This window comes from Dryobates pubescens, chromosome 1 (assembly GCF_014839835.1).
Source record: "Dryobates pubescens isolate bDryPub1 chromosome 1, bDryPub1.pri, whole genome shotgun sequence".
Taxonomy (NCBI): Eukaryota; Metazoa; Chordata; class Aves; order Piciformes; family Picidae; genus Dryobates; species Dryobates pubescens.
Window position 1 is genome coordinate 61301881 of NC_071612.1, and position 24976 is coordinate 61326856.

A 24976-nucleotide genomic window follows, 5' to 3' on the forward strand; every position below is an offset into this window, starting at 1 on the left:
GTACGTTTAACATACCAATAAATGAAGCTCCAGAGAAGCCAAACGAATTAGACAGCCCAGCCTACAGTCATGAGTGATCTCCTTTCCCTCAACTAAGCTTATCTAAAGGCAAAGACTTAATGCCCATACACGTAACATTAAGTATTCTACTAATAGAATAAACCAGGTTGGAAGAAACCTTTGAGATCGAGTCCAACCAATCACCCAACACTATCTAATCAACTAAACCAGAGCCTACTATACAACAATGAATTCCTGATCCTAAATCAGAACCCTTTGTGAGTCTTTCAGAACAAAAATTATCAGCTAGCTGTGAAAACTGAAGCACACTGCATGCCAAAAGAAAAAGGTAGCAGCATGAAGTGCCAACACATACTATGCAATTTCCTTCTAAAGGCACTAAAGCTGATTGACTCAAGTCTATGTATTATACATTTAAGTCAAGATATTACTTAGCTAACCAGTGCAAAGTTTTATTTGTGATGTTTCTGTGAGGAAAAAGTCCACTAACATTTTATGCATTTTTTTCATTGCAACTCATTGAACTGATACTCTCATGGGTTATTTTAAATGCATGTTTTAAAGATAACTTCTGACTTGCCACAAGAAAGAGACAGACATGTTTTTTTTCCTCTCTGTGTTTACACAAATCCCTGTGGGTTTACAACAAAAATCAAATAAGAGGGCTGATAATCCTTGCTCTAACAGGCTGATCAGGCTTCTCAACAACTGAACTGTCTTGTGCAAATACACAACAAAGCAAAAGAGCAGCCAAGGGAAAGTTTCTCCCAGAACTTCTTCTCCATTAGCAGCCTATTCCTTTCCTTTACTCCATCTCCTACTACAAGAGCTCCTGACTCATAACCAGGTCTGTCAAGTACTTGCAAAACTGAGGTACAGGAGAGGGTCTGAGGTGCAAGTAGTGTGGCAAGACTTTAGACTTCTTAAATGCTTTACAAGCTACCATGAGTTTCCTTATTAACCAGTTACAGACAATCCAGTCTATTTTTCTTTTTTCTCAGCTATATGATGCTGAGACATCTTTTCATGTCATACTCATCTTGACAAGGGAACCACCACCATAATGGATGCACCCTTCAGAAAAATGCAGGGAAAAAAAGACCAAAAGGGGATATTTCACATGAATACAAAGAGGTCCATCACTAATGCAAACATTTGCTGGAAACAACAATAGAGCTCATGGTCCAGGGATTGCTAATTGTAGGGCATTGGCAGCTCTAATGCAAGTTTTTGAGGGCATCTTTGGTAATGACTGAAGACAGGAAATTACACAAAAAGAACAATCAGTCTAAGCTAGTGCGTTAAATTCATGCGCCTAAAACCAAAGTGATCATATCCATGAAAAATTATCCCTCTTAATCTTCACAAGAAGAGAGGGAAAGAACAATAAAGACAGAAAAAAGAAGGGAGTGCAACAAAACCCTTTAGAATACATAGAATACATAGAATAAACCAGGTTGGAAGAGACCTTCAAGATCATCGTGTCCAACCCATCAACCAATCCAACACCGCCCAAGCAACTAACCCACAGCACCAAGCACCCCGTCAAGTCTTCTCCTAAAAACCTCCAGTGATGGCGACTCCACCACCTCCCCAGGCAGCCCATTCCAATGGGCAATCACTCTTTCTGTATAGAACTTTTTTCTAACATCCAGCCTGAATCTCCCCTGGCGCAGCCTGAGACTGTGTCCTCTTGTTCTGGTACTGCTTGCCTGGGAGAAGAGACCAACATCCGTCTGTCTACAACCTCCCTTCAGGTAGTTGTAGAGAATAATAAGGTCACCCCTGAGTCTCCTCTTCTCCAGGCTAAGCAACCCCAGGTCCCTCAGCCTCTCCTCGTAGGGCTTCACACCAGAAAGTCTCAGTACAAAAGCAGGCAAAGCATTTCTTCATTCTCTAAAAGCCCAATGAGCAATGAAATTGAAAGACTGAAGAGGGGCAGCATGCTGAGCAGAACTGCTGTTACCATCCAAAACTGTCACTTCATAAAGCCTGTTCTGACTATCAGTGCAACAGATCATTCCTTCTCAAAGCTGTAAATTTAGGCTTTGGGGAAAGGAAAAAAAAAAAAAAACACAAAGCAAAAGCCCCACAAACACATTAAGGTTAATGTTACTTGGCAGACACAGTGATGAGTTCACATACTGCAATAACCAAATCAAGGGACACCTACAATCCCCAGTCTGGCATACAGAGGGCACTAGAGAGTGCAAGAATTCATTAGAACACAACGGTACACTATTCTTACCTTTTAAGCAGCAAATGGGAAAACTGTTTAGTATCAGTCACCCTGACAGCCAGCCCCCAACAGCTGGAAAGCCAAGTAATGGGTGTTGGAACAAAACGAAGGTTACAGACATAATTCATACTCACAGCACCAAAATAGGGAGCCTGATGTACCACACCTGTGCCCTCCTCCTCCTTCACATAACTGTCTACTACCACAGAAAAGGCACCTTTATCTTTGCACTGGAACATAAAAACAGAGATTTCAATACATACATATATATATTTATATACATACACACACATATGTAGCAAAACAGAGTTTTAAGAGTGTGGAAGAGCCACTAGCCACCCATCAAGAGCAAACAACTGCATCAAAAACAAGTGACACCTTAAAGCATGATATTCCTAACACTGTTTAATCAATTCCCACAGCTAGGACCCCCAGGCTGTACACTTCATTTAAACAGTGTCAAATGTGATTAAGCCTCTCCAGAAGTCCTCATAGTCAATTACTCTTCAAGCCACAAATATTCAGAGAGTTCTGCGCTTCACAGACTACAAATCAATACACTCCTGTAAGCAAGGATACAACCACGACAGCTGCAGGGATTCTATATACAGATGTCTCCTTGCATTTTTCTATGTCCACTGTACCATCTCATTTTACAAAGAACTGTACTTTCACAGTCATGTATTTTCTTTGTTTCCTCCAGAGAAAGAGGAGGTGACAAGTATCAAATAAAGAAAAGAAGCAATTGCTGAGAAAAGATCTGAAAATTTTTGGTGTGTTCAATACACAGCTAGTGAAAAATAAAGTGCTTCACTCTATTCTTTCATACAGAAGTAGTTAAAAAAATATTTTATTTACTGCAGTCACAGCTGAACTGAGCATGTACCAAATAAAAGGTCTGGCTTGCTTTGAAGAGGGATATTTTGAGATAAGATATACCTTCTAAAAAGGGAACCGATAGATGCCCATCTGCTCCTCAGAAGTACAGCAGGACTCAAAACATTGATCCATTCCAAGCCTTTACACCTGCAGTACTGTTTTTCAAGTTCAGCTGTGCCTGACCTTTCTCTAGCAATAACAGGTCCTGTTCCCTGCAGAGGTTCTCACTTTTGCTGACTTGAGCACAAGCTTGAGTACAGACACTAATGACCAAATCCTTTACATGAGTTAACAGCTGCTTGTCCAGCAGTACTGTAATCCACTTCAACCCTTTGAAAATGTTAATCCATTTTTAATCAGAATCTTTTTAAAGACACACAAATTCTCTACTATCTCACTGCTACGTGTTCTGTTCTCACCTGTGGTGCTGTTCACTACGTGAGACTTAAGCAGTGCTTAAATGCTGCATAGGACATCCGTTCAAAAACCCCAAAACCAGGAATATCTGTAGTTATTTTAGCAAAAGCTTTTAACTCTTCACGCTTCTTAACTGTGAAGTGTCTGCCCTTGTCTTGTGAACACAAGATTTGTAGATCTAAGAGGCTGATAATAAAAGCTCACCAGACAAAGCTGAAAGAATACTGCCTATTTGTTAATGTGTGGGAAGTTTGCCTGCACTCTGAAATTGAACTATTAGTTATCACTAAATTCTTCCTCTGAGTGGATTTAAAACTTAAGAAAAAAGACAGAGAAAAAACGTTACATTTCTGTTCTTCAGCCTTTCAATAGGATTTTTCACTACTTGAAAATAACCCAGAGTATGTCACTAAGACATTTTTATAATATAAACAAGGAATACTGAGAATGTTTTGGGTTGTTTCCCACAGAATCACAGAATGTCAGGGGTTGGAAGAGATCTCGAAAGATCATCCAGTCCAAACCCTCTTGCCAGAGCAGGATCACCTATACCAGATCACACAGGAACACATACAGGTGAGTTTTGAGTATCTCCAGAGAGGTAGACTCCACAACCGCACCAGGCAGCCTGTTCCAGTGTTCTGTCACCCTCACAGTGAAAAACTTTTCCTCATGTCTCCATTGAGCTTCCTATGCCTCAGCTTCCACCCACTGCCCCTTGTCCTGTCACTGGTCATCACTGAGCAGAGCCTGACTCCATCCTCTTGGCACTCATCCTTGAAACAGTTATAAACATTAATGAGGTCACCCCTTAGTCTCCTCCTCTCCAAGCTAAAGAGCCCAAGCTCCCTCAGTCTCTCCTTGTAAGGAAGATGTTCCGCTCCCTTCATCATTTTTGCGGCTCTGCTCTGGACTCTTTCAAGCGGTTCCCTGAGGCCCTTCTTGAAATGAGGGGCTGAGAACTGGACACAATATTCCAGATGTGGCCTCACCAGGGCAGGGTAGAGGGGGAGGAGAGGATTTTTCTTCTTTGTATCCTATATCCAACACAAAACTTGTCTTACCTGAATAAAATATTCAAAGAGTGGTTTGTATTTCTTGCCTTTAAGAGCAATGCCAGGAAACCTGAGGAGAAGGATTTACACAAACATAAATTAACAACTTAGCTGGTAGGAATGCTATGTTATTTTCTTTTTCCCCATCCCAAAAAGAATTTGACTTCATAGAGTGAAGGTGGGGGGGAAGAAGTACTTTCTCAACAGTTTCCTTCCCATTTCTACACTTCTTGAGCAACTGGGTCTTGGACAAAAACTGTAACATATCTTAATGACATGAGGGTGGTAAGGCATTGGAATGTGTTGTCCAGAGAAGTGGTAGATGTCCCATTCCTGGGAACTGTTCCAGGCCAGGTTGGAAGTGGCTTTGAGCAGTCTGGTCAAGTGGAAGGGATCCCTGCCCATGACAGGGAGGTTGTAACTAGATGATCTTTAAGGTCCCTTCCAACCCAGACCATTCTGTGATGAATGCACCTCTTCTAACAGTCAACAGGTACACTAGTACCTGACGTTCTTCCAATCAAGCAATCAAATTTATGTAGGAGTTCAGCATTAGTAACAGTCTTTCTGGTAAACTTGGGCAAGGAGCTTCTGGATAAAGTACTATTTCAATTTTACATTCATAATCACAAAGCCCTATAGCTCAGCAAATTCCACAGAACTACATAAGCACTGACCCAAACCACCAAAGTTACATGCACATTAGATTGTGATACCACTTTGAAAGCAGAGATACCTCATTCTAAAATCAGGCATCCAAACACTCCACAAGTATCTCAGACAAAGACCCAAGACAGACTGGACTGACTGAGAAACCAACTGAGCCAGACAAGAAATTGTTAGACAGAGAGAGCCTGTAGATCTGTCTCTCTTCAGACCCCTGAGAGCAATTGACAAAGACAGCGATTAGTTTGGGATTCACTGCTCAGAAGTCTCCTCAAAGTGCTTGAATCATCCACTTCAGGAAAATGTCTAGTTAAAACACAACTTCATCTAACAGATGGGATAGCTCCCTGAATGAATGTGTCACAGCTGTAGTCCTTTCCTATACTCTTCTTGACCCACATCCTCCAAAGCAACAGTCAAACCATAAGACACTAGACTACTTCAAAGTGGGGAACTCATCAAAGCTGCTCCATTGCACAGAAAGGATCTCAAGCAGTATTTAATGCCAAGTTTAAGAGCATGACTCCTCAGCTCGGCATACAAAATATCCACTAGGAAAAGGAAAAATTTCTATTTTTAAGCCACAGCTTCACAGATGGTTTATATAGTTTAATATTACAAATAGCCTTAGGAATGTTTGAGGTGCTTAATCGGCATCAGATGAGAGAAAATCATCCCAGTGCTCAGCCACACAGATGTGGGAATGGTCAGACACAGAACATGAAGCATCAGAACTAGCTTTAAAAAAAAAATAAAAGTGTAGTTACACTCTTATTTCATGCAAGCTGTGTAAGGTTGGTAGATCACACTGTCAATTTTCTCTTTTCAGATATGAAATACTTTTGTTTATCAAAATCATGAACCTCAAGCTGAAAATTTACACAGTGCTGCTTTCTTGTGGCCTAAGTTAATAGTATTAGCAGACTGATTTTAAGCCACCATAGTAATCCTTCACTCTCACGAGATCAGAAACCTTGTTTGTATTCTCTGGAATCCCAGAAGAGACAACAGTGGAAAATAGTATAAAGGAATGAAGTGCTTAATAAGCAAATAGACTGAAATGTCACATGAAGGGAGGAAAATGATCATTAATCATTTCATCGGTACCTCCAGACTGTAAAGAATCATAGAATCAACAAGTTTGGAAAAGACCTCAGAGAACATCAAGTCCAACCTATTACCTAAAACATAACACCTCATGGCTCCCAGTGCCACATCCAATCCACTTTTGAAACCTCCAGTGATGGGAACTCCACCACCTCCCTGGGCAGCACATCCCAATGGCCAATTACTCTTTCTGTGAAGAACTTTCTCCTTTCCTTGAGCCTACCACTGCTAAATAAAATAACAAGCCTCTCAATGTCCAAAAGTGAGGCAATATATACCAAGACCAATCCATTTGTGCAAAGCAGCTGAAAGTATTTTGATACAGATGGTAGTCATCTCATCAGTGAAACAAAGTATTCCCATTTGCTCTCACACAGAAAATTTACTCATCTGCATCTGGAGGCAAAGGGAGAGAAAAGGCAGGTTTGAGGGAGGGTGGGAAAGCTGAGAGTACTCAGGAAGTTCAGATGACTTCAGACACAGGAAATTTTCATTAAGTTCATTCCTCGACCTCAGTCTGCCACCTGGTATAGAGTAAATGTCATTAATTTTCCTCTCAAGGGCCTAACTGCCTGACAATTTAAAAGCTACATATTTTGTCTAGAGAGCTACAGAATTTAATACCTGCATCCCCTCTGCTTAAAGAACTCAAAATTTTTCCACTGAACTGAGATATGCAAGTTGTCTTCAAAAACTTCCACTAACCAGACCATCATGCTGAAGTGGCATCTCCTTTTGCCCTTTTTCTTTTAAACATTTACACAATGTTTTAAAGCGTTCAGCACTTGGACAATCTCCAGGGGGTTCTGAGACTGTTATATCAATGTCCAAGAAAACACACAGGAAGAGGAAAGACTAAGGAGCCTTTATTTTTCTCCCCACCACAACACAATAATCCAACACCACTTTTATTCAATGTGTAGCTTCATGTACAAGACCAACTTGTTCTAGTAAATGTCAATCTCCTCCACAGATTTTTGCAAGCTATACAGGCAGGGAAATCCATCTTTAGGTTATGGCAAAATACAACTTCTAGAAACATTTAACTTCTGATCTATAAAAATACTGACGCTTAACAAGCGTGCGGTGTTTTATGTACTTGCCTGTCAAGTATTTCATACTCGCTTTCAGTTTTGTACAGGGCTACCAGTCTGGATTCCATCAAAATGTAAATCTGTCCTGTGGCACTATCTAGAAGAAAACAACAAGTTACACAAATCTCACCTTAATACCCTCATTCCTATTATCAAACCTTTCCATTTAGACAAGATGGTATCATATTAGCTATAAAGCTGCCCAGAACAATCCTGATAACCGACCACAAGTTCCCAGTTACTTCTTCCCCATACAGCCAAGTAATGAACACTGTTCAAAAGTTAAGTTTAGACAGAAACCACAGGGTGAAATCTAGTTCACCAGCTTTAGTTTGAGGCAGAAATACTCCACCTTGTCTATTATCATTATGCCAAAGAAAAGCAGTATATGTAACTGAAACAGAGGAAAGCAACTGGAAGATGGACAACTACTCCCTAAAATCAGTATTATTAAGTTGACACTAGGGATAACCGTTGTACTTTATGCTGCCTTTATGAGAGTTACTATTCCAATCAATTTGACTCCTAGATTTCTTCTTCATTTTAATTTTGCTTACATTCTTAAACATTATGAAGGAATGCATTTTCTATCCCCAAAATCCTCTGACCTCTTATATTCAATGACAAATTTTATTTGGACTGTCACTCTGCCAACTTAGTCAGGGTCACCCTCCCACCAGTGGAGAGTAGGCCAGACATTCAAACCCCAAAACCTCAGCATCTCAGGCAGATGTAGGTTATTTCTACAAGTACACAACAAACTTTGTGAGATGACCACAATTATGTTAAAACCTAGGATATCCAAAACATATTTAGTTCTCTCTTCAAAGAAAGAGAACCCAAACACATGGAGTTCACTGTAAAGGCTTCTGAAACTTACTTTATTTAGCATCACCTTAGACACACATTAGATTCACATGGTCATGTTGGAACTACAAATTATACCTTTGGCATTTTTTAACTCCAGATTAATGCCACCAGTAACTTGAATATCTCCCCCCTGTTTTGTGTGGGGTTTTTGTTTTGTTGGTTTGGGTGTGTTTTTTTTCCCTAAATGTATACTAAAAAGTCAGAAAAGGTGAACAGCTGAAAGATGAGTCAGGCTGAGACTAGCATATGGCATATTGAATCTGTTATAGGTTAAGAGTACAGTTCAGTTACTCCAACTTAACTGTCACATAGTACTAATCTGCTCAGGAGTCTGAGCCCAAGAAAGAAGGGAAGAAAAAAAGCTGGGGAGACCCAGTCACACATCCTCACATCTAGTGTGATTTCAAGAAGATAGTCCTCATGATGTAAAATAAAAAGAGCACAGCAGGTGGAAATCATCAGCCACTTAAGAGGTAAATCACATCTTTCAAAATACTAATCCAACCCCAGCAAAGTGCTATGTATTCTGCATAAAACAGTCTATCATGAAAAACCCAAGTACATATTCACAGGGCCCAGAGAAAGAAGTGTTCATTCAGTTAACACTTGCCTCTCAATTTTACATATTGCAACTCTGGATTAACACAAAGGGCCAGATTACTAGGCAAGGTCCAAGGAGTCGTGGTCCAAGCAACAAGAGAAACACTTGCATCTTCATCGAGTGGAAAGCTCACAATCACTGATGGATCTTGAACATCCTTGAAGACAAGATAAATTCAAAGAGGGGGCAAAAAAAAGTTTTACTGCATGTGTTAGTGAGAAGATATAAATCCCAGAAGTAGTAACTACTACAGTCATCCAATAAAACCCATCTTGCATCCTGCTTAGCTCATCACCATGGTGGCAGAATTTGAACAGGTAGCACAAGAAAGTTTGAGGAGAACAGCAATAACAATGTTCCTCCATCACACCAGTGCAAACTGTCAGTCCAACAAAGCCATAGGATTAAAAGTTTGGATTAGCAGTGAGATTTTAGGAATCAGCTGTCAAAAGGAGGAGTTGAGTGACAGCTTCCTCAGGTACCTCTTATAATCTCATTTAAAAAGTTCATAATCAATCTCAGCTGTCAAGAAAACCAGCAGTTTCTCAAAGACTTTTCCCACCTTTTCCTCTGGAGTCAGGGACAAGGAACAATAGCCATTACTTAAGGTTCAATCTTATAAGAAGCTGCTGTTAGCAAGGTTAAAAAAAAAAAAAACAGACAGCTTTGGGATACTTAAAAAATAAGAGTATGTCAATACTTAAGAAAAATATGTCACTGAAGGAGACCTCTGTCAGCTGTTCAATAAAACTCACCTTTAAGAGTCAAAAGAAAGCCCCCCCCCAATAGTTTTTCTCTCAGACAAGTATAATACCATTATTCATTGCACATATTATGAACAGTAGACTGACAATGCAAGTCTAACCTTGCAAATGTGAAATCTCCACTATTAATTTTAAATGCCTAATGAAAACGGGTGCCATGCAGACAGCCCCTCAACACAAACAGGTTCTGTCCCCTCATCATGCCTAGTGCAAGGCCCTCTGCTTTCCATTCAGCACTGGGGAACAGTTAACAGCGTCATGGGACAGGCAGCTATTTATGTCTGAGCTGAGGGCTGCTCCAGAGGGAATTTTCTGTGAACATCTGGTGCAGTCAACAGTAAAACATAAATATTGCATAACTCTGGAACTGCACTCAATACCAAGCAAAGCTGCAGCTATCCCTACAGCTCTGCCTCTGCCAATTGTTAAAGACCACCACCAGCTAGTCACTTTGTTTTCTGAAGCACCAAGTTGACCAGGTAGATAAAAACAACTGGTGAGCCATAAAAAATAACATTGAGCCTGATAAGTAATGGCATTGGATAATGCTTTGTCTCGTCACAAACTATGCCTGCTTTCATCTGAAGACAATGCTTCTTCAGTTCAATGTAACACAAGCTGCTGACATGGGTTACTTGAGCTTGCATTAGTCACCTCAGTTCCTAAACATGCTTCTTGTGTCCTGTTTCTCATGATTTGTGTCCTAATGCTCACAGGATGGATGAACAGAAGCCACAGCCTGCTCCTTGCAGCCAGAAAGAACAGCTGCCTTACAACCAGGAACAACTGCTCTTGCCAAGCAGAAATCTTGTCAGCTTACAGACCCTCAAGATCTCAGTCTCCAAAATACCACCCCTAGCAGACAAAAAAAGATAATTTTTGCATGAAGTGGCAAAGCAGAACACCCACCACACACACACACTCTACTAATTCTAGAGTAAGAAGTAGCATCCAAATATATCATTAAGACTCAAGAGACAAGAGCTTTGGTCTATAGATAAGGGGCATACACATACACAGAAATAAAAGCCTCTCCAAAACAGGCTTGGTTCTGAAGAAAGTTCATTAGTCTGAGGCTGTATGACATGTCAGTTCATAAGTATGAGTAGACTTATTATTTCAGTTGCCAGTCACAAATATTGAGCTATCTTTACAGGTTTCACTTCCTGTAAATCACAAAACCTCTCTTCTTCAGTATGGTCAAAAATCCCTCAGCAATACTGAGTGCTCTGGGCTCTGCAGACTACGTTGCACTCCAAATCTGTTTAAACACTTGTTTTAAAACCCACTATTTTTGGCAAGCAGAGTGGACTTTTTTAGGCAAGATGTAAAAAAGACCAGATGTACAGTTTGTGCTAGCTCTCTGCTGTAACAACTTTGGCAAAAGATTTATGATGTAAGGGCATGGCAGCCTGGGCGGGCATTGGAAAGGATACAAAACCTCTGTCACAAACACCCAGCTTGGAAAACTGGGACACAAATTCTGCCTTCACATATGAGAATGTAAGTTTGAGGCAAATGAGAAGCTGCACCTACTGTATCTAGAGATTTGATTTTAAATGAACACCCTACCATATACAGTATACCATGCATTCTATTAGGTAAAACATGGCCTGGGATTTACCAACCTAACTTGATGATTCTTAGCAGAGATGTTCTCCTACTACTCTACACCTCAGTCTTTGACAATCCTTATTAATCCCCTCACAGAGGATTTCAACTCTACCCAAATACCTTCTCTTTTCAGACCTGCACAGACAGGAGTTCTCCTTTAAGTATTAACCATAAAAATCCAACATAGTGCAATACTCATCTTGAAAGCTCAAAGAGGAAGTGAGAGTAGTTTACCAGGATAAAATGTACTTTACATATCTCCAAGTAAAAAGTAAGCAAGCATAAAAGGAAAGAAGGCTAAGATCAACTGATCAAAATTAATTACTGATCCAGCAAAATATATTAAAATCTAACCCCTTCAGCTACATTTATTATACTTTCACTTAAGAGTGCAATAATATGCTTATGAGCCATCAAGCTGAAAATACTGAAGCTTTCCAAATCAAAGCTCAAGACACCAGAGAAATCTGATGGCAACATAAAATACACACATATACTGACTTACCTTGTAATTCTGATGGGACTCAAAGTTGGACAGTGGAGTGTTACATGCAGTTGAAAAAGGCATGACCTTAACACCTCTATACACCAGCCCTTTGTCATACAGCTGCTTGAAAACCCACCTGGGAGCAAACAAAGAATACAGAGTAGTACATGGCATTTCTGATTTAGTGACTCAACTGTAAAATGGGGTTTTGCTTTAGCTGGAGTGCTGTTGTGAATGACACATCTTTTAAACAATCAATCATCAACTTCAGACAACATCCACAAATCAGAAGAAAGAGAAAAGTTGACAGCAAGTGTATTTGTGGTTATTCTCAACTAGAGCTGAGTCTAACAGCTTGGGTTTCCATGCCCTGACTACACAGCACATAGTATGCATATGAAACACAAATCTGTATTGCTGTTAATCATTCTCCAATGTTTTGAATCCAAAGATCACCAGAAATATGAACTATTAACAAACAAGGCTGGAATCAGACATAATTTAGAGAGATGTGTAGTGACAACTGCTCACTTGAGTACATGATCTTAACGACCTACTACAGCAGCCAATGCTACAGAAGAGAGAGAGATACAGGTTAAATATATCTGCAAACCACCCAAGCAAATCCTGAGAATCTGAAGAGCATTTTGCACAAGACAACATGATTGACCATGAAAGCTTAGTTTTATGGCCCTACAATTTACATCAATGGTCTCCTTTATTAGCTGATCTCACTCTGGACTCAGTTCCTGTCCAAGATCAGTCTCACAATAAGCTGTACATCTGTTTATGAAATCTTCAGCAGAGTCTGCCACATACTTGGATTCTTAAGTCTTCTTGAAATAATCAAAACAGCACATTACAGTACAACAAACTGAGTCAGTGGTCAAGATGAGAAACTGGAGGAGAAATACACTTCACATTGCAACTCATCAAGTGTGCATGTGATGGACAAAACTCTACATTTCTCTGTATCTGAATACTGCAGGGTTTACTAAAGGTTCACCAATATTTATCATCTTATCAGAACTCACTGACCTGCACATTTAGTGGGACCACTGATTTTAAGGTTGGATACCTTAAAAGTAAATGCAAGAGAGGGCAATCCTTAAATAATCATGACAGATTGATTTCACATTCCACATCCAAAATGTTACTCCTTACTTGCAAAAGTCCTTTACTCAAACTGTGTTTTCAAGCCATCCTGATGACTTCTCTGGGTCCCTTTCCAGACAAATAGCTCATTGTCAACCCCATCCTGGCAAGCAATACTTTTTCTGCAGGCTTGTGAACTCAGACCTGTATTTAAGTGAATGTCTCACCTTCTATGTTTGCAATTATAATTTTCAACATTAAATGCAAGTAGATTACTGCACTGATTTCAGACTCCAGCCTAAATCAAGAATAGCAAAAGATATTCACTGTCCTGCTGTCATATGGGATTTTAATCAGAATAATTATTAGCCTGCAGAATAGACAGTTGGAGAAGATACAGACTGTCATGTGGAGAGGATGTGCAGTCCACTGATTCATCCATGGGCCTCCAGCAAAACTCAAAAATTTCCTATGAATGGTCACTAACAGGAAAAAGATTAAATAATCTGAACTCTAAAATGGGTAAAGCCTAAGAGACTCTCAGCAGCACCAAGTTCACAAACTGAGATTGTACTGGGTTGAACGGGACTTTCAAAGGTCATCTTGTTCAACCTCCCTGAAGTTAGCAAGGACACCTCCAACTAGATCACGCTGGCCAGGGCTATGCTGAATCTGATCTTGAACATCTCCAAGTACAGGGCCTCAACTTTATGTCTGGACAACCTGTTCCAGTATTTCACCACTCTCACAGTAAAGAGCTACCTCCTGATGTCCAACCTAAATCTACCCTGCTCCAGTTTCAAACTATTAACCCTTGTCCTATCGCTACAATCCCTTCTAAACACTTCTTCCCCAAGCTCTGCCACGCAAGAGCCAAACCCAGAAGTCTTTCACCCCCAAAGTGCTCTATCTTACACACAACTGAAAATTAACCTTCTACAATGTAATAGACATCACCCACAGGCAAGTCATGGCTGCCTGAGCCCTAACTAAAATTTGAAACATAGGAGTGCATCTGGTTTACAGCAGAGACTGTATCACCTTAAGCTTGCCTAAATATAAACCAGTCTTTTCTAAACAATGATTTGTGAATGTAGTTTCATCAGCTTTCAGCACATACATTTGAGCTGGATAATTGCAGAATTTTTCATGCAAGTTAAAAAAAAAAAAAAATCTAAATGGATGCTTACCACCTCAGAGGAGTATAATTAATGCAAGCTGTGACAAGTGACAGCATTTATATTGAAGGTGTTCTACTTGCCTTTCAAAAACAGTTAACTGAAATATCTATAGAAGAAGAAAAAAAAGCTCCATTTTATTTCTAGTTTCTAAAGAACACTGCCTACTGCCACCACGGACGACGACTACGAGAAACACTGAATATTTAATTCAGCTGCAGAGAGAACAGCAAACTCAGGAACTGCTCAAGAAAGGCGAACGCTAGATGGAGCTGCCAGGCTACAAAGCCAAGCCAGCAACTCCCTCTTGTGGCACGTCTGCCCTATTACAAACGAGTGCTCCCAGGCATCCACTGCAGAACAAAACGGACTTTTGCACACAGAACAGGAGGGGTTGGAAGTGACCTCTAGAGATCATCCAGTCCAACCTCCCTGCTACTGCAGGGTCACCCACAGCAGCGTGCCCAGGGTCATAATGTCCAGGTGGGTTTGGAATCTCTGCAGAGAAGGTGACTCCACAACCTCTCCAGGCAGCCTGCTCCAGGGCTCCAGCACCCTCACGGCCAAGTCCTCCCTTATGTTCAGAAAGAACCTCCTGGATTCCAGTTTGTGCCCATTGCCCCTTGCCCTGTCTCTAGATACCACTGAAAAGCCTGGTCCCATCCTCTTACCCCCATCCTTTATCTGTTGCTGTCCATTGAGAAGATGCCTCTCAGGCTGCTCTTCTCCAGGCTCAACAGCCCCAGGTCTCTCAAGCTTTTCCTCCACACGGAGATGCTCCAGACCCCTCAGCATTTTTGTGGCCCCCATTGGGCTCTCTCCAGTAGTTTCCTGTCTCTTTTGAAATGAGGAGCCCAGAAACGGATCCAGTACTCCAGCTGTGTTCTCACTATGGCAGAGTGAAAAGGGAGGACTACATCATTTCAAGCCACATGATTCTTCAGAGCTCTCATTACAGCTTGTAGCTTACCATAATCTCTACTCTGAAACAACCATTCAAACATAAAAACTAAAGCTATAACTGAGTCAAGACTGCAGCTTGATGCCGTGACCCTCAATATCACTACAAAAAGCTGCTCTGTCATCCTGAAAATTGCCTACTTGATTTCCCTAACAGAGAGAACACATTTTATGTGACTGGTTTATTCTATTCTATTCACAAGTGCACAGAAGAGTCCCAAAGAGCTTCTTGCTAGCAGCACTGCTCACCTAAAATAAAGCAACTGCTAAAGATGAATCTGATTCTAATGCTAAGTCACTGACAGGGGCATATCATATTTAGCTTAAAAATGCAACACAAAGTATTTTAAACAATAACCTATCAAATGTGCTTACATCTGCCAAATGTTGACAACTTGCAAGGAAGAGGCCCTTGGTTTGTAGGCCAAAATTGGAATTGCAATCCTTTCTGGAAGATAAGCTAACAAAACCACAGAGTTCCCTTCTACTGACAAACAGAAAATGTTCACTCACAGAAGTTAGAAATCAAACCCTGTTCCTCCAGGTCTGCCACATCTGTCCTCAAACAAATAAATTCAGCTGCATCCTCTCTGCTGTGAGAGCAGGACTTACAAACTCCTTTACTGAAGAAAAATGAGCTTAGGGAAAAGATAAACTCAGGATGTTTATTTCAGCCTCTTGTTAACAGAGAATCTGGTCACTGAAGATGCAAGGTATCTTCAGCTTCTAAAAACCACGGCACAAACTCAAAGCAGTCTGTTGTTCGTTAAGTGTTACAAGGGGATGATACAACTGGCTTGAGCCCAGTCAGTAAACAAGACTGTGAGCTATTCTCACCATAGGTGTAACTTCCAAGAAATTGTGACTCCATTACAAGATTCATTGTTCCATGTCACACACATACCATGCAAACACCACCTGGATATACTAAAACTCCCACAAAGGGAGTTTTTGCTTCCAAAAGATACTGAATCACTCAGCACAACACTCAAAATACCCTTGGCAGCCCCTACAAAATCCAATATCCTACAGTATCCTCCAACAGACGCAAAAGCAAGTTGCCCTCTTCAAACACACCCATTGACTTCACATTGAAGAACAGGATTTAATCTTAGAGCTTCTTAATGCCTTTGTTTTGGGGTTAGCAAATGATCAAGTAGTTCTGTTTGCAATGACTCAGTATGTAAGGATGTGGAAACTCTTTCATCTGCAGATAACTGAAGTACTCAGTACTAACGTCCAGAAATTTTCAACCTCACATAAATAGCTTCTCCCCTTTTTACCTTTTCAAAGGAAAAAAAGGAAAGAATTGTTCACTGAGCTGGCAACAAAGTAAGTTGGACAAAACATTACAATAGCAGGATCTAGAAATGTTTTATTTCAACATATTCAAGATAGCACAGAAAAATTAACACATTGCGGTGTGACCTAGTGGCAGCTCACATCAAGATAAAGTAGCAACTCAAGGAAGCAGGACACTGACATCAGTGACAGAGATCATCTTAAAAACACGTGTGGACAAAAATCATGCCAAAAAGCAAACAAAGCTACACAGAATCAGACAATTCAAAAGAAATGTTCTAGTTTCAGGAGGTGCCTACAACCTCCAGCTGAAGTTTAAGAGTGCAGTGGGAATCCCAAGCCTGATGCTACTACAGAACACAGAGGGCAGGGCTGCAGGGCCACAGGCCACACCTAGTAAGGAAGGAAAGTGAGGTCCCCTCTTAGGAACAATCCTGAAAGGAAAAATGAAGCTGGAACAACTATGATAGGTCCAGTGGAAAGAAGGCAGAACTGGGCAAAAAGCTCCATTACCAAAGAGAGCTCCATACTGCATTTTCCACAGGTCACAGAGCAGCGTTCAGCGTACAGCCATGACCACAAACATGTAGAGTACCAGTTTTTTACCATAACTAGGAATATTTTCTTTTCCTCCCCTAGTCACTACCTAGTGCTATCATAAAAGGACTCAAGACTACCTTCTTAGGGTACACAAGTAGCTAAGAATTGTTTCTGCCACCTGTGGTTTCATACCATAGAAACAAGACATTCAAAATTGAGCTTTTGCATTACATTGAGTGCAATTGCTAAATCGAGTCACTAGATGGTGATAAAAAGCTGTTTAACTAACCCTGAAGCTATGCAAAGGAGGAAATTAAAACCCCAGTCATCAGACCCAGAAACATGCCACAGCTCTGACCACAGAGCTATTCCCCTCCTCGACTCAGCACTTGACAGGCTGTTTCTGCAGTGATCAGAAAAACTGCTCTTGAGGTGCAAACTCACAGTTAGCCTGAGAAGACACACAGCATGGATACACAATAAGTAATTACAACTTGAGTTCTATTTATGTATTAATTCATGGCTACATTTCAATATCTGATGGACCGACAGGAAGGCTAGGGAAGGACTGTTTAAAAGGGCTTATAGCAACAGGACAAGGGGCAAAGGTTTGAAACCAGAGGAGATTTAGGTCAGACATCAGGAGGAAGTTCTTTACTATGAGAGCGGTAAAATACTGGAACAGGTTGCCCAGGGATGAGGTTGAGGCCCTGTCCCTGGAGACGTTCAAGATCAGACTCATGGCCCTGGCCAGCCTGGTCTAATTGGAGGTGTCCTTGCTGACTGCATGGGGGTTGGACAAGATGACCTTTGAGGGTCCCTTTCAATGTCATCTGTGACTTTAAGAAATAGAGTTGACTACATCTTCACAAGAGAAACCATTGCAGTATCACCTCTTAATGACACCTGCCTTCAGTGTTCCCCTGAAAATCTCAAGCCACGTTGCCACAGTTTTATCATTGGATGAAGTTTTGTTCTAAATCAAAATCTAGCAGGCTGAAAATTTATTCTACTGTCAGCTACCACATGGTATAGCAGCAAAATGCTTACAAAGCAGCTATTTCCAACAAATCCATTAGCAAATATAGAGAATCACTGAATAGGTTGGGTTGGAAGGGACCTTCCAGATAATCTATTTTCTACCCACCTGCCACGGACAGAGACACCTTCCACTGGATCAGGTTGCTCAGGTCTTGGCTCTGAACACTTTCAGGGAAGGAACATCCACAATCTCCCTGGGCAACCTGTTCCAGTGCTTCACCATCCTCACTGTAAAGAATTTCTTCCTAATATCCAGTCTAAATCTCCCCTCTTCTGCCTTTTTTTGCTTTGCTTTGCTGTTTTTCAGATGCTGTTGTTTCATCCAGGGCATTTACAGTGTGTCCTTAATTGTAGTCTCCCTCCCTGCTGGAAAGCCACTTTTCAGAGCAGCATCAGGCCCTGTAATTCTGAGCTGCTGCCAGGGGAAGAGGCAGCAAGACCCCCAAATGCTCTCTAGCATCCCGAGCTTGTACTACTGTACTCTACAAAAGAAGATCACATTAACAGAACTTATATTTGATGTCCAAATTCTGCACTATTTCAAGTCTAACTTATTTTGATAAAAACCAGCCACAACCAGAAACAACATTTATCACATTATTAGCTCCCTGAACTCAACCCAACTATCATAGGTGAAAACATCACATCTCATAGAAAGCTAAAAATTATGAGACCATTTCAGAACTGCATGCTTCAGGAAGAGAGACAAATAATTAAGCTTAAGAGGTACTTTTAGCTAACTGAAAGACTGAAGACAAAATTCTTCACATGTTTTAACTGCAAAATCTACAGTTGCTATGCTCACTACCATTATTATGGTCAATGTGTTTTTCCTGGGCCAGAGAGCATTCTACTCCCACAGGCAGAAGAACAGAAAAAGAAAAAACATATGAAAGCACTGGAGACAGACAGGCCAATAGGCCAACATGGTCATCAGGTTACAGTCAATGCAGAAATTAAGCTGCAATTTCTCTCAGCATTATCTCCCTTAGCCCTGAAACAGGAATGCCACATAGCTTTCTGCACAGGCAGAGAGGGACCTGGGGGTGCTGGTTGATGATAGGCTGAACATGAGCCTGCAGTGTGCCCAAGTGGCCAAGAGGGCCAATGGCATCCTGGCCTGTATCAGGAACAGTGTGGCCAACAGGAGCAGAGACGTCATTCTGCCCCTGTACACTGCACTGGGTAGGCCACACCTTGAGTACTGTGTGCAGTTCTGGGCCCCTAAGTCTAGGAAAGATGTTGACTTGCTGGAATGTGTCCAGAGAAGGGCAACAAAGCTGGAGAGGGGGTTGGAGCACAAGCCCTATGAAGAGAGGCTGAGGGAGCTGGGGTTGCTTAGCCTGGAGAAGAGGCGGCTCAGGGGAGACCTTATTGCTCTCTACAACTACCTGAAGGTAGGTTGTAGACAGGTGGGGCTTGGTCTCTTCTCCCAGGCAAGCAGCACCAGAACAAGAGGACACAGTCTCACGCTGCTCCAAGGGAGGTTTAGACTGCATGTTAGGAAGGAATTCTTCACACAGAGTGATTGCCCATTGGAGTAGGCTGCCCAGGGAGGTGGTGGAGTCACTATCACTAGAGGTATTTAGGAGGAGACTTGATAGGGTGCTTGGTTGCATGGTTTAGTTGATTAGGTGGTGTTGGATGATAGGTTGGACACGATGATCTTGAAGGTCTCTTCCAACCTGGTCTATTCTATTCTATTCTTTCCCTTTGCCCTCCTCTATACATTATGCAAACACCAGCAGTTCCACCTCCTGCGCTACTGGAAAGCAAACTGGCAACAGCAGTGTAACATGCTCCTCTAACACTTGGAAGACCTTTTATAAACAGACTAAAAAAAATAGTAATTCATCACATGATTACACAGAAAACTTACAGTATCAGGAAACAAAATTAAGAGGTTGTCTGCTTATGCACTTCCTGAAGTCTTATACCACATAGACGTCAGACCAGGTTTGTATTTTAGAGTTTGTACCCAAAGCAAGCATTAGGGGAGGTAACCTCTGTGAGGTGGGTGAAAGACTACAAATTTTGTTTCAAAGGGGGATGAAGAGAAAAAAAAATAAGAAAAAAAGAAAGATTGAGCTGCAGAGAGACCCTGCAGCTAGCTCAAAGTCACGTTAGTTTTCTATATAGTCCTTAGAAGATGCCAATTATGCAGGACTTAAAGTGCCACTAAGTGTATTTTTGTAACTCATAAAAGGAAAGTGTCTTACCAGTCTTAGCTTTATCATTTTGCAGGGTTTCTTCAGCTAAGTTAAACATCTGCTCCCTTCCCACAGACTTTTCAATGCTTATGGAAAATTCACTGGCACTTAAACCCTCTACAAAGGCTCCAGAGACATCTAGAGGTGCTGTCAATCCTTCATCATAACTCTAAGTAGCTAACTATACATTTACAGGCTATTAGTAAAACTAATATAAAAGAATATCACTAACACTTGCTTTCTGATGGCTTTTTTCAGCACATACTCTGCTAAACCTCTCTCTGAAATTCACCTTGTAATTCTATCTCCTGAAGGACTCAAGATGGCCATTTCTTCACTCTGTGGGTCAGCTTGATCACCCTTAAGCTGTAAGGTTGTCATGTCTTTTGGAATGCCAACAATCAGCCTGAATACATTGCCAAAACACCCAAACTTCACTTAGCTGTGCACTAGGAGTCCAAGACAGTTGTCAAACTATGCTGCCAAGAAAAAAATCACAGCAGATTCCCAGCCTATAAATTCAGGCTTGAAGAAGAGGTACAGAGCTAAACTGAGCTTGGATAGTTTGCACATTTGCAGCTGAGGGTGTGAAGAACATCAAGAATGCAGAGATATAATAGAATTTCCTAACCAAGCAAGGAAGGTATCAGAACTGCTTTTAAAGTGACATGGAGCAGTGAGACTTTGGGGCTCACTACAAGTACTACTGTCATATTTTCTTTTGAAAAACTCTACTACCCTGAAAAGGATAAAGTAGGTCAGTTGACATCAAGAGGTTTCACATCACCTTAACTACTTTGCCCGCTGTTTATCAGAATTTGGCTTGTTTCAAAACAGGTCCATACTTCTCTAGAACCACATGTGTTCGCAATAATTGAAGCCTTCTGAACATTTCAAATTCAGAAAACACATACATGCAATGTATGTAAGTTAACTTACCAAACAGACTCCATAAACTCAGGATAGAGAGTTTTATAGTCATTTTTAAAATCAATCCAGCGTCCCAATCTTGTGACATTGAACTGTTGAGAAACAAACACACAGCTAGAAAGGCATCTTAACATTGAAAAGCATGACACATTCCTAGTATTTATTCTGTAAAACAGCTTGATTTTAGTGTTTGTCCTGTATCAATGCAACACACTTACCAAACATTTAGGCCTGAAAATGGTTTCAAACAGTCTATTTGAAGAGGCAAAAATAAGCCAAGAATGAACCATGAGCATCACTGTTTAGAGCTAAGGTCATACAATATGTAAATGCATTCAGCACTGCTAAAGAGAAATGGTGGATCTTTTGGCTCATTCATCCAATAGCAATGCTGGGTCACTCACGGTTCAGCCAAGGTTCAAATGCCTAAAATTTGCTTTTGATTACAGGGCTCTTGCTTCTATTTTTAAAATTTCTCATTGCACAATCAGGATGCAGAACACAGTCTATCATCTTTCACTTATATGAAAGCACGATGTAATTCAAAGACAAAGAAATGCTGGAAGAAATTGATAAGCCTTAAGTTACCAAAACTATTTCAAGGCCAACTGCCTTCTTTGCCTTCCCAAAGCTATGACAAGGCTGGGACAGGTGTTAGTCCCTAGCTCAGGACAGATTATGATCATGTCCATTGGCACTGAATATGACCACTAATGAGTAATAAGCCAGCTATGGGATTCACTTGGCCAGGTGGTAGTCCCTTGCCCATCTGACAGCTATCAAGATAGCTCTCCAAACAACCAAGCCCAGAGACACCTGTCCTAATACTTATTGACACAGACCATCCTGGATGTCAAACTAGGAAAGTGGAAACAAAGCAAATTAATTCTGTCACCTCTGTATTTCCACGTAACACCTGAGCTCCTGAAATAGATGTTTTGATCCTGACCTTCAAGCCACTCTGACATTCCCCTATTAAGATCCAAAGCCTAGAACTGAATAGAATAAACCAGGTTGGAAGAGACCTTCAGGACCATTGCATCCAACCCATCATCCAACACCACCTAATCAACTAAACAATGGCACCAAGCACCCCATCAAGTCTCCTCCTAAACACCTCCAGTGATGGCGATTCCACCACCTTCCTGGGCAGCCCATTCCAACAGGCAATCACTCTCTCTATGAAGAATTTCTTCCTAACATCCAGCCTAAACCTCCCCTGGTGCAGCTTGAGACTGTGTCCTCTTGTTCTGGTGATGGTTGCCTGGGAGAAGAGGTCAGCCCCCGCCTGTCTACAACCTCCCTTCGGGTAGTTGTAGACAGCAATAAGGCTCCCCTGAGCCTCCTCTTCTCCAGGCTAAGCAGCCCCAGCTCCCTCAGCCTCTCCTCATAGGGCTTGTGCTCCAAACCCCTCACCAACTTTGTTGCCCTTCTCTGGACACGGATCCACTATGTTGGAGTATTATGTTTGCTCTCAGTACTGAAAGACCTCACACAACCAAGGAACCTTTCATACTTTTTATAAGGTTCAATCATTTGCTAGAAAGTCTAGACAGAAAACAAACCCTATCTCCAGTAGGAATGCTGGGAATTCCTCTCCTAATGCTACCCCAAAATACTTCAATTTTTTACCAGCCAAATCACAAACAAGACACTTAATTTCATTTTTATTAATAATCTGGAATATGTGCATGTGGAAGCACACACAGACACCTGCATAATTTAATGCACATTAAATCCAAAATTCATTTACTATCCTAAGGACTAAGCATCAACACCACACAAATACCAGTGGCTGGAGACACAGCAAGTAAAAAGGAACAGCTATGGAACATAAAACAAACCAGAACAAACTTTTCTATATTTATTTCTTAAACCAACAAAGAATCATTGATGATGTTTTTGAAATACAAAATTTCAGAGTATAGATGAGTGATTGTGTATTTGAAAAAGCAAACTGTGCTTTTCATCCAGCCATTCACTTGGATTTAGGCCACAGCTATCCAACAAAGGCAGCTGTATTCCTTTGGATACTGGCCATAACTGCAAAATGCTCCCAAGGCCAAGAGGCAAGTGATAACTCAGATAAGAAATAATGTCAATCAAAAGGATTATAGCAGGACTTGAGAACATACAGAGGATTGTAATCAAGTAGAAGAGCTCCTCCATGAGGAAAACCTAAAGAATCAGGACTGTGAGGGGTGGCCGACACCCCATCAGGCTGCGTTGCCATCTAGTGTGACCTGGACAGGCTGGAGAGCCTGCCAGAGAGAAACCTTATCAAGTTCAACAAGGGCAAGTGTAGGGTAGTGCACCTGGGCAGGAATTACCCCAGGTATCAGCACATGTTGGGGACTGACATGCTGGAAAGCAGCTCTGTGGAAAAACACCTGCGAGTCCTGGTGGACAACAGGATGACCATGTGCATCCTGGAGTGCATCAAGAAGAGTGTGGCAAGCAGGTTGAGGGCAGGTCTCCTCCCCCTCTACTCTGCCCTGGTAAGGCCTCATCTAAAGTAACGTCAAGTTCAACAACAGGCAACTGCTGGAAAAGATGCAGCAAAGGGCTACAAAGATCATCAGGGGACTAGAACATGTGTCTCATGAGAAAAGGCTGAGGCATTTTGGGCTTTTTAGCCAGGAGAAGATTGACAGGGGATTTCATAAATGCCCCTAAATGCTTAAAGGGTGGGCATCAAAGGATGTGGAGCCCAGGAACAGGACAAGAGATAATAGGCACAAACTTAAACATAGAAAGTTCTATCTAAGCATGAGGAGGAACTTCTTTACTTTGAGGGTGGTAGAGCACTGGTGGAGTCTTCATCTCTAGAGTAATTCAAAACCAGCCCAGACACTGTCCTGTGCAACCTGCTCTAGGTGAACCTTCTCTGGCAAGTGGGTTGGACTAGATGATCTCCAAAGGTCCCTTTCAATCCCTACCATTTGCCTAGAAAAAGAAAACAATTATGGCAAAGAAAGTTCTACTGGAAACCATATTATAGAAGAACTACAGTTCTTGAAACTATGTATAGGAATGCCTTGATACAGGCTGGTTAAAGGCTATCAGTACACCTAGATTTAAAATGTAGCTAGAAAAGTTCATGGGGGGGAGAAATTGTTAGGGATTGCAAACTAGGGAAAAAATTAAAATTCTTTGGCCTAGGAAGGTCTTATGCCATGAAGACATAAAAAAAAAATGGATGTTCTGCCATTCTTTCTTTTGCATGCTGTCACTGTAAGACAGTGGCAGAGCTAGGAAAGCACCTGGGGACTCTCCTCAGCTGCAGAAAGCCAGAGGTAAGTATCATCACCTCATAAACGTGTAAGACTGACAGACTGACAATGTACTGGGTTAAATGGACTTCATTCTGCCTATACTGCTGAGGACAAAATTAACGAGCATCACATTCTATGCACATGATTAATGTTGTTGTTGTTGTTGGGGGAGGTGGGGGGTGAAAATCCCTGTGTATCTCAGGAAAATATCTAACCCATCCACTAGGAACAGCTTCCCAACCTCAAAGGTCTGCATGGACCAATGTTCTCCCTCTCACTACACTCACGGGATGCAAAGTTCAGACCAACACTCTCTTAGAAGGCTAAGGGTTTACCCACCCCTATCCTGATACAAAATCAGATGCTAGAATTTCTGCTGTTCCACAAAAACAAGCACTGGAAACACACGTGTACAATGCACTCTGGCAATCAACAGACTAAAAAGTAGGGAACAGAAAAGCAGGGAGGTTAATGTGCATTTCCTTCATTTGCTCCATTTGAAAACCAAAGTCAGATCTTACTTTCAATTTTCTATGCAAGAGAAGACATGAGGAAAGAGAACTTGTTCCATGTATCAGCTAGATGTTCCATGTATCTAGTTAAGATGCTTTGAGCTTCAGGTTACCTTAAA

At 41.3% G+C, this 24976-nt stretch overlaps 1 protein-coding gene across 1 annotated transcript in view; it reads right to left on the minus strand.

Annotated features, from left to right (window-relative positions):
• The window catches only part of IARS1 (isoleucyl-tRNA synthetase 1), a 109878-nt gene that overhangs the window by 83266 nt on the left and 1636 nt on the right, over positions 1-24976 (minus strand). The window contains exons 4-9 of the mRNA XM_054166720.1: positions 21080-21162; positions 11833-11950; positions 8959-9106; positions 7488-7575; positions 4621-4681; positions 2395-2490 (exon numbers count right to left, since the gene is read on the minus strand). Coding sequence (XP_054022695.1) covers positions 2395-2490; positions 4621-4681; positions 7488-7575; positions 8959-9106; positions 11833-11950; positions 21080-21162 — 594 coding nt within the window. The remainder of the gene's footprint in view (positions 1-2394; positions 2491-4620; positions 4682-7487; positions 7576-8958; positions 9107-11832; positions 11951-21079; positions 21163-24976) is intronic.